Below are 16,026 nucleotides of genomic sequence, written 5' to 3' on the forward strand. Positions count from 1 at the left end.
ACATACTGGACAATAAAATATACACACATCTTCTATTGTGCATTTCTGGATACTTAGATCAGTGGTTCTCAAATATGTCAAATACCCCAAATGTATATGTATTATTAATTTGGCTGCAGAGTAGACCCCCATTTGAAAAAAGGCTGTGCCAGGGAGCCCCATAAGATAAAGCTGTATAAAGATTTGTCAAGTATTCTTTTACAAAAATAGCTTTATATATGCAATCATACAATGAATCGTGGTGCAATACATTGTGAACTTATAGATCGGCTACTTTCAAATAGCCCAAAAAATAAGGGCTTAAAGTAAACTGTTCTTCGTTTTTCTTGGATCTCCTGGAGCTACAAAGAAAGACCCCTGGGGGTCACTGTAATATAATTATTTTGGCGGGGGGGGGGGGGATTATGTTACATAATCACTATCTTTATAATATAGCAATTAAAGACGACATTGTTTTCAAAGTGCTTTATTGTGTGGGTTGTGGGACTGACCCTGTCATTTCTTACAACATTAACAGATTTATAGCATAAAGCTTATCAACCACACACACACAACTAAATTAAATTACAACATTACCACAAACAACTTTTCTTTTCTACAAAAATAATGTATAGCCAACTTATTGTGAAAACTCCCAAGAAAACAATTATATTAATCCAAAATATACAACTGTCCATTTGACCCATCTATTACGTGGGTATGGGGGGAAAAAATAAAACAAAATCTGCACAAAATATACACAACATGTATACAGTATTTGGAGTAAATCCCCTCAATTACAACTTAGACTACACTATAGGAAAGAAAACGTAAAATAAAGAATCAACTGAAATCGTGTTGCTGAGGTACATGTAGGACATCTTTGTTACTATAAAGCATTGTTTTACCGAAATCTGATTCATACTTGCAAGGTCTGTAGGTCTGTGCAAAAGTAACAGACCTACAATCTCACGACGCCTGAGGTGCCATTTTTGCCACACGAAACCGTTGTGTGACAGAGCATATATCGTTAGCCTCATAGCCTAATTGCCCAATATTTTTTGGGCCAAATTGACATTTCTGCCTAACTCTACTCTCCTAACACTGCTGCTCCATTGTGATTTATTGCCCATGTCCTCCGCCTATCAGAATGCTTGTTACACAAAATCACTTTCTGCCTAAGTCAACTTTTTTTCTTAGGCAGAAACAATTTTTTTAATGTTACAGGCATTGATAGTAGTAGTTAGGCTGCGGCAGGTAGATACAAGGCAACTAGATCAGTGGTTCCCATACCTTTTAACCCGTGACTCAAAACAGAAATTAGATGTTTGCCCGGGACTCAAATTACTTTCACTACTTCTTAAACATGTTTTCTAATTTATGGAATTTCTTAGATTCTTTTTTATTTTATTTATTTATTCATGAAATTACTTGAAAAAGTAATTCCATTAAATATTTTGCTTGTTTTGTTTTTTAATATATATTTATTTTAATAATATTAATTCACAACAAAATGTAGGAAACAAAAAAATAAAGGGATCCATAACATTTTGTCGGTGTCAAATGGGTCCCAACCCAGTGTTTGGGCATCTAGATTTTTTTCCTTCTAATTTGCTGAGTGCCAAATATCAGTGCCATGATATTTTTTTTCGTCCCTAAAAACATGATCATCAGGTACTATGATTATACTATTTTTTTCAACAACAAAAAATAAGTGTTTTTATGTGGCCACACCCACCAGTTCATTATGTATACCTGGTTTTCACCTGAGCACCACCCACCTGAACTTAAGCCTCGCCCAAAGCTGTTGTTGTATGATAATGGAGGAGGGGTTAGGAGAGGGGATGATTTCATGATGACACTAAAGTGGTGTATTTCGATTGGGCCTTTTGACTCAAAACAGTACGAACATCACTGCACTCCTTTAAAAATCTGGTTTAGGGCAATTATGCTATGAGGCTAACGAAATTAGGCTTCAACTCTTGTTCTTGTGCCACAGGTCAGTTAGTTACGGAACCTATAGGAGATGGGCAGTAGCTTATGGGTTTTCTTCATGGCCTGGACATGCAGGTGAGTCGGCTCGTCCATGGCCTTGTAGCAGCGTCTGGCGTAGTCCAAGAGCTTCTCCTTCGAGGCCTCAAACTCACCCACCTCAGCTACCTGGGGACAAGAAAGTTCACAAGGTTTATAAACCATTAAGACCTGAGGCTGATTCTTCAAATACCTTCTAAAATTAGTAGATTTTGTGCCATGGACCCCCTAAAATGATATGTATTCTATGACTGTACCTTGTGCTGTTTACATTTCTGACTAATAAAGTATTCAAACTGACAAAGATATGAAGGAAAGGAAGAGGGGGATCTAGACAGACAGACAGAAGAAAGAGACAGACTGACAGAGAGATGAAGGAAAGGGAGAGCCAGGAGTACCTTCTCTGGTGCGACCAGCAGCAGCTCGGCGATGGGGGAGGTCGAGGCCATGGTGTTGCGGTCGACCCCATGAACCTGGAAGGCTCGGGACATGCTCCTCACACGCTGGTATGTCGACAGGATCTTCTTGTAACGCATCAGCACACCATCCGGGTCCTTCACTGTAGGTGTGAGAGATATGGGAAGGATGATGCATTAGTAATGAGAGGTTGCAAGTAGATGGTAATCTAGTAAAGAGACATCTATCTACTTAAATTGTAAATGCCATTGCCGTTGCATGTTTGTTTCTTCATTTGGAGTTACAACTGGGTGCACATAGCGGACAGGGGTAATATTGCAGTCATTCCTGTACATATGTGTCTCTGTTACCATGACAGCCAAACAGATTTGGATGGAACTTTGCAAGTAGACATTTGACCAAGGACTTAGAATTCTCAAACATTTTTATTTTAATATTTAGTTTGTCTAGTGAAATACAAAGTGGCTGAGTTGACTTTACACATTTATAAGTGCAATTATTAGGCAACTAGTTGTGTTCGTATAGGATCAGTTTGTAACCACTTTCACCCCTGCGTCCATATTTTGGGCACGTCATTATAGTTGAAAATCAGTCAGCTTTTTTTTTTTTTTTATCGAAAACCGATCTAAAGCCGATCTACTGTATAAGATCCCAATGTAGTCGAGATGCGTAGTGAGCTTATAGATGAGCTATTTTTGAATAGCCTATAAAATATAGCTTAAGTGGTTAAATTATACCATGTCCATGTATATGTGGAAATGAAAAGGTTTCTAGTCTATTCTCTTGTTTTCTGGTGTATTCTCCAGCGCGGCATCAGCCCCACTCACCCCTCTGCCTCTCGCGTCCATGGGTGATCCTGAACACCCTCCTCATCATGGGCTCTCTGGCGCATCTGCCCTTCTTCCTCTGCCCTTTCTCCACGGAGGAGTCTTCCTCCTCTTCATCCACTGTCTCCTCTTCCTCCATGTATTCTTCCTCTGCATAGTACTCTTGCTTGACTATGGGAAAACAAAAGGAACAAAAAGAATGATCAAATCAAATTCTTGTTTGACTACAGCCAAGAAAAAAATGATCAATAGACAAGTGAATAAAATAAAAATAAACAACAATGAGAGATTATTAGCAAATCAAAAGCCATAAGTACTTTTTTGTGTACGTGTGTACTAGGGATGTCAATTATCGATTAATTCATTTATTGATTATTAACCTTATCGATCAATTAACCGGTTAGTTGATACGCTGCGTTTTTTCGTGAATCTTAATTTCTCTCAATGTCTAACATAAAAATCTAGATTTTGCTGATATACAGAAAGAATACAAAAAGCATATTATATTTCTTAATCAAATATTTATTTGACAATTTGAGATACAGGGCCAGGCATCTTTGTATGAGGAATAAAATGAAATGAAAAGTGTCTCTGTCACATGCAAAAGCAGAGATGTTTCTGTGGTTATCAAGGTGGGGGGATGGGGGGGACTTTCTTTAACCGGCCTATGTGCGTTCCTCGGCCACACGCGCGCGCAGACAGCATTACATTAACAGAATACCGTCCAATCAAGTTATAATTTCTTAACGATCGATTCATTGATTAACGATGAACTATTAACATCCCTAGTTGTGTACATGTTCACGGCCCATAAGCCCTCCCCTTCACCAAACCCTACATGCATTCTCACCAGGGATGGAGGCTGTGCTGCTGCGTCGGGGGCGAGGAACCGCCCGGCGTTTGAGGGTCATCCCAGACCTGGTGGTCATGGGGGAGGGAGGAGACGGTGAACTGGCTGGCTGCTCCTTCACTGACACGCCATGCTGGAGGTCCACTGGTCAGTGAGAGAGGCAGACATACAGAGACGAGAGAGAGAGAAAAAAAACAATTTCTCAGTTGGGAGCAGAGGGCAACTGGGGGTTCCCAGACCCAGACCAGTTCCACAGAGAAGAAACACAAATTGCAGGCAGTTATATGGATGTAGTAAGGGATAACAGGCCATTTCCTAAATGCTATACATACGTATCGTTTTAGGAAAAGAGGGAACAAAAAGAAAATAAATAAATAATCATACACAGATAGGGCACAGCATTAGAGGGCAGAAGCCATGTAGACGTCCATATTGTAACATTGTGACGTAAGGGTGATTTGTATATACTTATAATTGTACGCCTGTGTCAACAAATATACAGATCTACAAGGTCACACAATGCATCACAAAGTTAACCAATAACTGCTCCGGATGAGCAGGTTGCTGCCTTGCATGGATTCCCCTGCCGTCGGCGTGTCAATGGGTGAATGAAATGCAACATTGTAAAGCACTTTGGATAAAGGTGCTATATATAAATATATAAATTTACTTTGTGGGCTTGTGTCTACATTACATAAAGACAATGAAAATAGACTTACAGACTTATTAACCCTACATAAACCCTATAATGTAAATGTTATTGTTAACACAAATGCAACAATTCATTGGGCTATTTGAACATCACACACAGTGGCCATTTGGGACTACTTAGCTAGTACTTACCCTCCTGGCCTGAGTGGCCTCTCATGTTGGAAATGAAGCAGCTCATTTGGCAGCGCAGGAAGTTTCGCTCCTCCTCCAGTTCCTCGATGCGTTTCTGCAGCCAGGCGTTCTTCTCCAGGGACACGTACAGGTGGGTGCGCAGGTTGGAGATCAGCATGAACGGACTGTACTGAGGAGTAGGATCCAGCACCACAGGCTGAGGCTCTGGAACAACCACACAGACAGACACAATGCTGTTTTCCTTCGAGTATTTATTTATCACACTGGAACAGCTAAGCAAACAGCACATTATAGTCATGTTCATCAGTGTTATATGTTTAAGTCCCCTTGAGGTGGAGAGTTGTCCTTGTTTTTTGTCAATAGTGAAATAAATTATGTAATACAGAGACATTTATTGTGGAATGATGTAGCTACATTATTCAGAGAAGAGAAGAGAAGAGAAGAGCAAGAGTGAAGAAAACTGAGAAAGGTGAAGTTAGCAACTCTGAAGAATGTTAGACTTTATAGCTTATGTTTCATGAATCCCGGGCCTTTGTCTAATTAGTATTAACACTGTAAATATTGGCATCACCATCAATAGGCTATAATAACATAATTGCTATGTTACTGTAGTAGCATGATAACACAATGAGCTACACCAGTGGTTCTCTAAGTGGGCGTTCCTTGACATAACAGGGTTTACTTAAGTTTGTGGGTCCTTCAAACTGAAAGTATAAAACTATAAAGGTTGAGAACTAGTGAGCTCCAATATATATATTCCAACCTGCCATCACCATACCTTCCATTATGTGCTGGCTCTGGTTGAGGTTGAGGTGGAAGCGGCCAGGTGTTCTGTCCATTCTCTCCTCATAAGGAAAGGAGACCTCATAAGCATCCAGATACAAGCCTCCACCTCCTCCACCTACTGCTCCACCTACAACTCCTACAGGTCCTCGAGGGACATAATGACCTGAGATAGACACATGTACGCACAGTCGCACACAATTGCAAAAATTAACAAAATAATAAGTGTATCCCACTATCCCACCTCTTGCTCTACTTTGCCCTACCTACGACTTTAGTGAAAATTGCAGATCCAAGATCTCGCGTATCCGTATCGTGTGAATTTGAATGCGTGCGGCGATGTGCTATTTTAAGATATATTCTTTTAGAAAACACATGCCCAAACTAGGGACGCCGGGAAAGTGGTCAAACAAATCATTAAACAACACAGCTTAATAAACTGGTGGAATTACATTGAAACGTGGATTCGTGGAAGCAGCCAAGCAGGCACCAGGTAGCTCGTTGAGTCGTTGGTTATTACCTGCAGGGTTGGTGTTCCGTGAAGTAGTCGGAGGGTTCATCTCTCTCAAACTCCGTCAAAACTTAACTTAATGAATGAAGTGAATGTTTAACCGAAAAACAGTCGCAGGAACCCACTATTACCACGTCTGTTTGGCGCAGAAGAACGTTGTAAAGTGTGCGTATGTGTTTGGTAATAGTGCAGTAATGTGTTTCAGTCTCACTGCAGCACACATGTGGCCTCCTGCAATTACCTGCTTATTAAGACAACTCAATGCAGTTGGAACGCTTCCGTGTACGCATGCGCACACGACTGTCGCCTCTTAACCATCCAAAACTAGACATTTAGTACTGATTTAATATGACACACAATGTTACTTGTACCCTGTTGCAAGTAAAAGTCCTGCATTTAAAGTTAAATATCTTTACTTGAGGAAAAGTACAAAAGCATGGGCTGCAAAATATTCATACAGTAGCAAATCTACTTATTATGCAGAACGTCCCATTTCATAATCATTTATTGGACTGTAGGCCTAATATAACGCACGAATGAGCCCACGTTGCATCTGGTAAAGTTTTGGATGATTATCATGATTTTAATTAGCCTAGCTACTTTGTAGCCTACTGCTGTGGAGCTGTAATAATACATAATTAGTTAATATAAGTTTTCAGTTGTATAGGCCGATTTTCTAAATCTGCAAACTGTGCAAAGTAACTATAATTAAAGCTGTCAACTTTAGGCTACTTTCAATGCCAATAGCTTAATCTCAGACGTAAATTGTACTGTGTGCTACTTACTATTAAATAGTAATGAGTAAACTTACATTGGTTGGGAGATCTATATAGTAGAATCAACAGGTATTCGGATCTATTCAGGTTGCTTATCCACAGCTGGACCTCCAAGGTTGATGGGCCATAGTCATAGATATAAGCCTATTATATTAGGCTACACTATTGCAACTGAACATAATTAACTGCACATTACTGCAGTGTGTGGAAAATACAGTTAGGGGTCAGTGTAACCTCACCTGGAAATAAAGAGGAAGGAGAGAATGGCTAGACCATGTGGATTTCAAACATTGAGATTAGACCATGCATGGGACTGGTACCCCAAATGTATGGCCTCCCTATGTATAGTGTAGGTACAGAGGTTTGGGAATGACATTAAATTGTTTAAAATTACATAAGGCTACATGAGCCATGAGTTAGTAATAATAAACTACTATTCTCATTTGGCTGGGAACTTCTCCTGCAGACCCCTGGCCTGGGGGTCCCTAGATCCAGCAGCCAGATAGAAACATGACACCGTTGGGTGTGGTGCGGTGCAGGCTAACCTCGCGTCACCAGGCTTTCCGGGCAGGTTACAGCCAGGTAGGGGGCAGAAGAAAAAAAACAACACGGAAGGAACTTGGAGGGATCGGAGGTGATTCTTCAGACCTCCAGCCCAGAGATATCTACTGAACGAACGCAACAAAAACTTCTCCAGCGTCTTCTTGCAGGTACACGGACGGAACCAAGTGAGTTGAAATACAATTTAAAAGAATCGATAGGTTTGCGTTTATTTGCGCCTGCAGGCTGCAACGCTTGACAATGAAGTTGCAACGATCGTGTCTGCATCAGGGCGTATTGTACTGTAGTAAAGGGATGTAGGCTACCCTACACGTAGCTGCTCCCTGCACAGCCACAGACAGCGATATTAGCTTAGCGATCACAGCCAATTTGAGCCAAAGGTTACTTTTAAAGCACAAGTTGTATTCGCATAATGCAGCTCATCATTATTGTGCGTTATAGGCTACATTCAAAGACTCAAAACATGCAGGTAGATATATCTTGGTTATTGGAATCTGGAGAATGTTATGTTGTCTCCCGTTAAACACACACACACAGTCACACACACACACACACTTGCTTTTGTTTGCTGAAAGGCATTTCCATCATGCCTTTCATTGAGTCATCACAACTGCCTGGGCAGCCTGGCCATACATAATGTTTAGTGATCATCATCCATTTTTGCCAGTTTTGAGTTCCCTTCCTTTCCTTTGTCCCAGCTTTGGCCTACTGGCAGTGGGAAACGTAGAATATGAATGAGATTGTCACATTGATGTCAGTATAATGATTATGTTGCCTCATCCTAACTGCTACCCTCATACTTGTAGGGCAGCGGTGGCCGAACGGTTTGCGGAGCGGTCTTGATACCGGAAGGTCGCCAGTTCGAATCCCCGGACCGTCACGTTAAAATTTCCACCGCTGAAGTGCCCTTGAGCAAGGCATTGAACCCCTACCATGAAATGTTCTATGAGCAGGGTGTGGCTGTAAACAAGCATCTCGAGCTTAGTCCACTTCCCTGGGTAAACAAAGAACTTTGCTTTGTAATTCTGATGTTCATCATGTTTTCCATTGCAACCTCTCCTTTGCAGGTCCCACAGTCTGACTGTGATCCTCATTTCAGCTCATCATGGGTTTATGTGACCGCCTGTCCCACTGCAAGATAGCCCTGGCCTTTGCAGTGTTGATGGATATATTCGGTGGTGCAGCCCTGCTGGTCGGAGTCTTTGCTCCCCTGGAAATCAAAGGTCGAGACTTTGGAGACCTGCTTGTTTATACAGGTACTATGTTATTGTTTTTGTTGTTTTAAAGGGTTGTTCCGGTAGATACAAATGTACGGTATACATACAGCATTATATACAATGAAACAACAGTGAACTGAAAGCTAAGTGTAAAATACAGCCCTGTAGTGCATACAGCAGTTGTGGGCACAGACATTATTTATGAACTACTTGTAACAGCTTAATAGGGTGTGCAGTGTGCATCCCTGTTTCAATAATGAGAGAAATTCCTTGATTGATGTCACTATGGTTCTCCTGTAGTTAATGTTAAAAAAATGACCTCATGCTTCCTTCTATGCATGAGGAGTCCAAGCTGCTTCTTTTCACGTGACAGGGGGGAGTTTCCCCGGCCGGACGTAGCGCGTGGAAGGAACACGTTATTCCGACCAGTTCCTTTCCATCAGGCGCCCTGGCTGGCCAGGGGGAGGTAGTCTAGAGACCAGGATTACTGCATGTTTTTGTGAGGGTACCTACCCTAGGGGACACGGGGAGAACATGCAAACTCCACACAGAAAGGCCCTTTCGCCAACCCCGCCTCGGGTATGGGTACTGATGCCTCGGAGGAGGGAACACACCCCCAGCGCCCACAGCCTCCCCAGCGGGAATCGAACCCAGGACCTTCTAGCTGTGAGGCGACAGCAATACCAACTGTGCCACAGTGCTCAGCAACTTTCTAGTGAAGTTCTGTGTAGTTTCGAATCTCTAGATCCATGATTTAAGAAGTCGGTGTAGGAAGTCGGTCGATGGCGTTGCTGGTGGCTCATTATGTCAAGTTGAGTTTGCTAGTTTTCAGAATATTATATATGTAGACCATATTTTGTATTTGAATTCCTTTGCAAATAGTTGCCACTTTAATCTTTAATGTGAACTGGCCTTAATTCCATAACCCCCTTGCCGTGTCGTTGCAGGGGCCCTCTTTGTACTAATGTCCCTTGCGGGCTGGGTGATGTGGTACAGTGGGAACATCGAGGGTCTTTCCTCCCGTAAAGAGCGGGGCCACATCGGCAGTGCCATCGACCATCTGGCTCGCACCCTCAGCCGCAAGATCCGCACTCGCCACCACCGCTGACCCTGGGTTTACGAGGTGGTTGAATTCTCAGGTAGGATTCTCTTAGAAAGCAGAAGTAAATTGAGACTTGCTAAAATACATTGCAATTCTGTCTTGGGTCGGGTGTAGAGACAGGTGATGGTTCCTGTAGTGTACAACAGTGGGGTACAACAGCAGTGTGAAATGAAGAAATGTGTGGAGGTGGGTTCAATGGTGACTAAATTGGTTGATAAAAGGGTTAAAACCAGTAGGCCACTCTTGAAAAGAAAAGAAAAAGGCTGCAGAATGCAGTATTTTACATATGACTTAGACTCCTTTTACACGGCGACCATCTCCAGATAAAACGGCAAAGTCCCGTTGCGTTCTCATTTTTTTATTGACCCTTTACACGAGAACGCACACTTTATGAAAACGCTATAATATCGCTAGGTGGCGGTAACGGGCTGCCAAATAGACCAGTCACCCACGTTATGTACAAGAAGAAGAGCCAGCTCCCCCTTCACGCAACCCTATCGGGGTTTTGCTATTCAAAATTAATGTTACATTATAGCTGAATATTGGATGTTAAATTAATTTTAATAATATTGATCTGTGTCTCTCTAGAAACTAAAGAGACACGACAGTAAACAATACCGTATATGTCTCCATTTCCATTGGGAAATGTGTTGGAGAATAGTTAGTATAGAAAATAATAGAACATTACAAATCTATAACAAATCAGAACACAACGTGGTTGTGGCCGTGGCCGTCGCTCGCTGCCTGCTTTCTATAACGCATCGGTGACAGACAGGCTGACAGACAGCCCAGAGCAGGCAGAGCGCGCCACGGGATGGTTATATATTTTATAATACATTAGGCTACATAATGTATAGTATAATACATTATATATACATAATGTATGCATAATGTATATGCTGCCGCGGCTGCCACCTATCACAATTAAGGCATTTTATTTACATCATGGTTTTACATTCACCATCGCTGATGAGCAGCGCTTTGTAGGCGAGGAGGGAGGCTTGTTCAGGAACTCCATTATATCATAATTATATGGCTCTGCATCAATGTAATAATATATGCGCTGCGAGCCAACGTGAGCCATGATCATACGTTTTGCGGATTCACCGTTTTGCCTGTTTACACGGAGAAGGGATAAAACGGCGTTCTCAAAGATTTCCACTCTGGGAGGTGGTTTCACTTTGTTGCGTTTTCACCTCCTGAAAACACCATTCTCGTCTAAACGGACCCCAGCAAACGATACTTTATTTTGCCGTTTCTTATGAACACCGTTCTCGTGTAAAAACCACCTTAGTCTTTGAAAAGTCTAAAGACAAAAAAGGCCAAAGGTCTAGGATTGGGACGGTAACTTTACTCCTGTCTCAATAAAGAAGGAAATACTAATTGTGGGGAGAACCTTGTCATTTTTCTGTGAAAGACAGTTTGAGTCATGTGTGTATTATTATTTACTGTTATTCTTTGACATTCTTTCCTTTTTCTATTTTTTTTAAACAGGCTTTATATCTTCTCTTTGGATGGAATCCAATTTCTACAATCCCTGGATTATCGTAATGAATTCCTTTCATTAAAAAAAAAAAGCGTGTTAACAGACTATAGTCGGGAATGCATCTGTCATTTTAGATTTGAGCTTTATATTGTATATTAGCAACATGCGTTTTTCAGAAAGCTCTTAGGATTTAGAACAGTGGTTTTGGACAGTGGTTCTCAAAAATAGCAGATATACAAGCTCACAGCACGTAACTTTGTGCCGCGCTGCAACTGCGAGCTTGTACATGTGCTATTTTTGAACATTTTGGAAAAATCTTGAATACAAATCTTATCTTGTGGGGGTACCTGGCACAAGACATTTTCATATGGGGGGGGGGGGGTCCACGGCCAAATATATATCATTGTGGGGGTCCTTTCCTTTGTCTGAAATGTTTTTAGAACAACTGATTTAGAAGGCATTTGTAGAATCTGCCTCAGGTCTTAATAGGCTAGTCAATTTAAGGTTTGACCCAAAATAAATTGCAATAGTAATCGTTAATTTATTAAAAATTGTTGCATTGAAAAATTGTGGGTCATCGTGAATTCAGGGGTTGAAAGTTGGGGTACCATTGCAAACCTATATAACGCAAAAAAATAAAAATGTAATTATGCTAAGTAGCATGTGCGTGTCAAACTAGGGGTTATTCATGATTCTGAATCAATTGCAAGCATTAGTTTTGCACAAAAAACACTCACATTTGGGCGGGTGGCTATGGCCGAATTTAGCCCAAGGAGTGTTTTTCGTGCAAAACTAATGCTTGGAATGGGTTCAGAATCATGAAAAACCTAGTTTGACATGTCACATTCTACTTAAAACATGATTCAAATTTGACATTTTTGCCGTATATAGGTTTTTAATAGCAACCTTCAACCCCTGAATTTACCATGATCGACAATTTTTCAATACAACAAATTTTAATGTTATTTGGATGACCCTAAGAATCATAAAAAACGTTGAACAATTTATTTTGGGTTCCTTTTAGCTTAGATTGACTGGCCTGTAATTAATGGGTTAAAGGAGCATTCAGTGATTTGGGTGATTTGGAAAACCACCCAGTCCGCCCCGGTAACAAAATGTGCACATGCACGCTCTACAGTGGGGGGAAGTGCAACAGGCCGTCAGCATGTGCACCAAGGCCCGCCCCCACTCGATCATGATTGGAGGAAGGCCCCTCTCATCCTGATTGGATGAAGATTTTGCCACCCGCCACCAAAACTGAAACTAGGATTTTCTGACCCCAGGGGCTCACTGGGGACAGGGAGGAACTCCTTATATGGTCAGCACACTTTATAGTAGGGAGGATTATCCAGAAAAAAAAGAAAAAATAAGTGATATTTGAATTAAGTCAAATCACTGAATATACCTTTAAACGTGCCAAAAACATTTCAATTATAAGAGTGCAGTGTTCTGACTGCCATGCTGCTCATGTTTCTATCCTCTTCTTTTCTAGTGAATGCTTGTTTTTTTTCACGTGATTGTAAATGTGATTTAATTGAATGTGTTGTTGTTGTATGCTGCATTATGATGTGTTGCTCTTCAATGTTGACCAGTTGACCTTGTTTCAGTAAATTGTAAATAAATATCTAAATGACTTGGATCAATCTTTGATCCTCTTGTATTATGATTTACATCTGAGCTAGTTGGCTGCCCTTCTTATCCAGATAGGTTTTAAAGTTCTAATTGTGTCATGTTTAGCTGACACAGCAACTTACAGGTGGGGGTGCCAGTGCTCAAAATATGCTTCAACTGCTCAGATGAGAGCAGGGGTTCTCAAAGTGAAGTCCAGGGTCCTTGAGAGGATTCCAGGGGATTCCCCAACAAAAATGAGTTCATAAAGCATCAAACCTTTTATTGAGTTTATTGTTTCACTGAAAGCAGTGATGTTGGGGCAGAAGCAAGAACTGGAACTGGGACAAAATGTCTCCTTTCCAAGGTGCTACATTGCATAGAATTGACCACCTTCTCCTTATCGTATAATATAAGGAAAATCAGGTCATTACCATGCTGGCTTGTGGAAGTTGTGGTGGTCATTTTTGTCAAAATTATCTTTCTGCCATAACATAAACAAAATGAGGGACAATAATATTATCAGAAATAAGGGCTAGCCCTGAAAGATCATATAAACAGGTCTGTTATACCTCTGAGAGTGTTCAAATGGACCCTATGGGTGAATTTGATTCCATTTGTATACTCCGAGTTATGGGGGTCCTTGCAAATAAAACGTTTGAGAACCACTAGTACTAGTTTCACATGTGTCATAGTAAATCAGTGTCATACATATTCTAGTCATACATAATTGGGTATTGATCAAAATAAGAACATTGTAATGGTGTGTAAAGAAAAAAAATCTAAAATTAGTCTCTTTGCCACGGACATGTCCGTGTACAGACATATTGACCCCTGGAGAAGTTATATTCAAAGTGAACTCGGCTAGACAATTTAGATCATTGGAAACATTATAGTACAGTAGCCAAACTGACCCTGCTCTTACTGTACCAAATATAAAAAGTACATAATGAGCTATATAAGGTTTTACAAAATCATCTTATCATTGCACAACAATACAAAACAAATGCATTTACTGTATATATTATCTTTGGATCCTTCCTCAGAATGTGCAGCAATGATAAATACAAATAAAGGAGACAAGAATTACAAGAAATACCGGTATATTCTTTTTTACATTCATCAGGTGATGAGACAGCATGGACGTATAGGCATTGTTCAAGATGTAGACATTTCTAGACCTGACAAAAAGAAAAGAAAATGTGGGGGATTCTGACAGAGGAAAAATTTGGGAACCCCATGTTTACACTAGTCGAGGCTACATAATCACACAGGATAGTGATGTGATCAGTTCACAGAGCCTTTCTGTCACAGAAGTCACTACTTAAACCTCGCTCCTAGCAAACGTTTGCTATATGTGATCTTCATTTGATGATGATTGATGATGCTCTACTCGATCCATCATTGGACCCGCCGTAGTGGCTTGACGTGTCAGTGGTGGCTTCATAAAAGTCAGAGTCCGCGATCTATGAAAAGTAGACGAGAAATCTCAAAATGTACTACATCACCATGTGCTTTACATATTACTATTACAAAATTAACAACTTATTAATACGACAGAATTAACAAACGTATCTTTTTTTGTCAAACACCCAAGAAAGAAAGGATCCACTGTAGATTATTTTTCATTTGCACCGTTTCAATCATCAAAAGTTAAAAATATAAAATACATTCACAAAGACACTGGACTTCACAACATATTTCTACCTGAAAAGATATCGTATAGTTCTATAATCTATATGAATGATACCTCGGATAGATCCTCAAAGTCAGATTCCAGGGTCTTGGAAAGGGTTTTATGGACCTGGATCAAATAGAATTGACAAATTATTTGTTGAAATAGTAAAAGATTGCACCGATGGTTGACGCTTTCCCCCAAAAGGCAATACGATAACTGCCAATTTGGTACTCTAGCAAATAGTTAAATAGGCATTTTATAATGGATGACCAACTTGACTCAAATCAAAAGGCTAGGAGTAGCTGTGGTACTGTTACTACCTCATTGTCCTGTGGTGAATATACCAGATGTTGTTTAGCTTGTTTTCTCGACTTTATGTCAGTGGTGGCTTCATAAAAGGCAGAGTCCGCGATCTATGAAAAGTAGACGAGAAATCTCAAAATGTACTACATCACCAAGTGCTTTACATATTACTATTACTAAATTAACAACTTATTAATACGACAGAATTAACAAACATATTTTTAAGGGTACAAAGGTAGTCAAACACCCAAGAAAGAAAGGATCCACTGTAGATTATTTTTCATTTGCACCGTTTCAATCATCAAAAGTTAAAAATATAAAATACATTCACAAAGACACTGGATTTCACAACATATTTCTACCTGAAAAGATATCGTATAGTTCTATAATCTATATGAATGATACCTCAGATAGATCACCTACATCCTCAAAGTCAGATTCCAGGGTCTTGGAAAGGGTTGTATGGACCTGGATCAAATATAATTGACAAATTATTTGTTGAAATAGTAAAAGATTGCACCGATGGTTGACGCTTTCCCCCAAAAGGCAATACGATAACTGTGGTACTGTTACTACCTCATTGTCCTGTGGTAAATATACCAGATGTTGTTTCGCTTGTTTTCTCGACTTGGACTCAGTGTCCTCAAAGGCCACATAATGGATCAGTGTGTATAATCTGGACAGACAAGAAAGTAAAGAAACAGACAATCAAATGAAAAATGTTTTAAAACATAGTATGGATTTCAAGGGCATAAAATTGGTAAAACATTACATTTCTAGATGGACCCATTGGACCACAATGGAAACAAGCCTCCTGGGACCTTTTGTGTTATTCTTTTAGTATAACCTTTGACTGCGATTTGACTAGATGACTGCAAATCTCATTAGATATAAGTACCTCTGGCATAATATAGCAGTCGCATAAACAATAAATATATTTAACATATTTTGGAAATCAATGTTTGTAACAGATGCCGGGCAATGAGCAAAATGACATAATCATTCATATCTAAGATGGATGGATGGATTTTATTTGATATAAACTTTATGTAAA

The 16,026-nt window shown here is 40.3% G+C and overlaps 2 protein-coding genes across 6 annotated transcripts; one reads left to right on the plus strand and one right to left on the minus strand.

Annotated features, from left to right (window-relative positions):
- Positions 1-450: 450 nt before the first annotated feature.
- On the minus strand, positions 451-6,499 carry ccdc106b (coiled-coil domain containing 106b). Of its 2 annotated transcripts, XR_013791755.1 has the most exons (8): positions 6,251-6,499; positions 5,726-5,896; positions 4,948-5,151; positions 4,105-4,248; positions 3,255-3,425; positions 2,409-2,569; positions 1,319-2,139; positions 451-1,069 (listed from the first exon to the last, which is right to left on the minus strand). XR_013791755.1 is itself a non-coding variant. In XM_079522828.1 (7 exons), exons 1-7 carry the CDS (start codon positions 6,288-6,290, stop codon positions 1,984-1,986), a joined length of 1,047 nt encoding a protein of 348 aa, XP_079378954.1. In that variant the 5' UTR covers positions 6,291-6,499; the 3' UTR covers positions 451-1,983. The 2 variants fall into 2 exon arrangements, 1 of the variants encoding a protein (XP_079378954.1); XM_079522828.1 differs by having other exon boundaries at positions 451-2,139.
- A 1,051-nt stretch (positions 6,500-7,550) lies between these two features.
- Positions 7,551-13,012, plus strand: tmem238a (transmembrane protein 238a). 4 transcript variants are annotated; one of them, XM_079521918.1, is made up of 5 exons: positions 7,551-7,745; positions 8,385-8,576; positions 8,678-8,834; positions 9,743-9,934; positions 11,392-13,012. In XM_079521918.1, exons 2-4 carry the CDS (start codon positions 8,517-8,519, stop codon positions 9,901-9,903), a joined length of 378 nt encoding a protein of 125 aa, XP_079378044.1. In that variant the 5' UTR covers positions 7,551-7,745; positions 8,385-8,516; the 3' UTR covers positions 9,904-9,934; positions 11,392-13,012. The 4 variants fall into 4 exon arrangements, with proteins under 4 accessions (XP_079378044.1, XP_079378046.1, XP_079378047.1 ...); XM_079521920.1 differs by lacking the exon at positions 8,385-8,576 and having other exon boundaries at positions 8,646-8,834; XM_079521921.1 differs by lacking the exon at positions 8,385-8,576 and having other exon boundaries at positions 7,551-7,727; positions 8,646-8,834.
- Positions 13,013-16,026: the final 3,014 nt, after the last annotated feature.

The sequence above is a fragment of the Electrona antarctica genome, assembly GCF_951216825.1.
Source record: "Electrona antarctica genome assembly, chromosome: 15".
Taxonomy (NCBI): domain Eukaryota; kingdom Metazoa; phylum Chordata; class Actinopteri; order Myctophiformes; family Myctophidae; genus Electrona; species Electrona antarctica.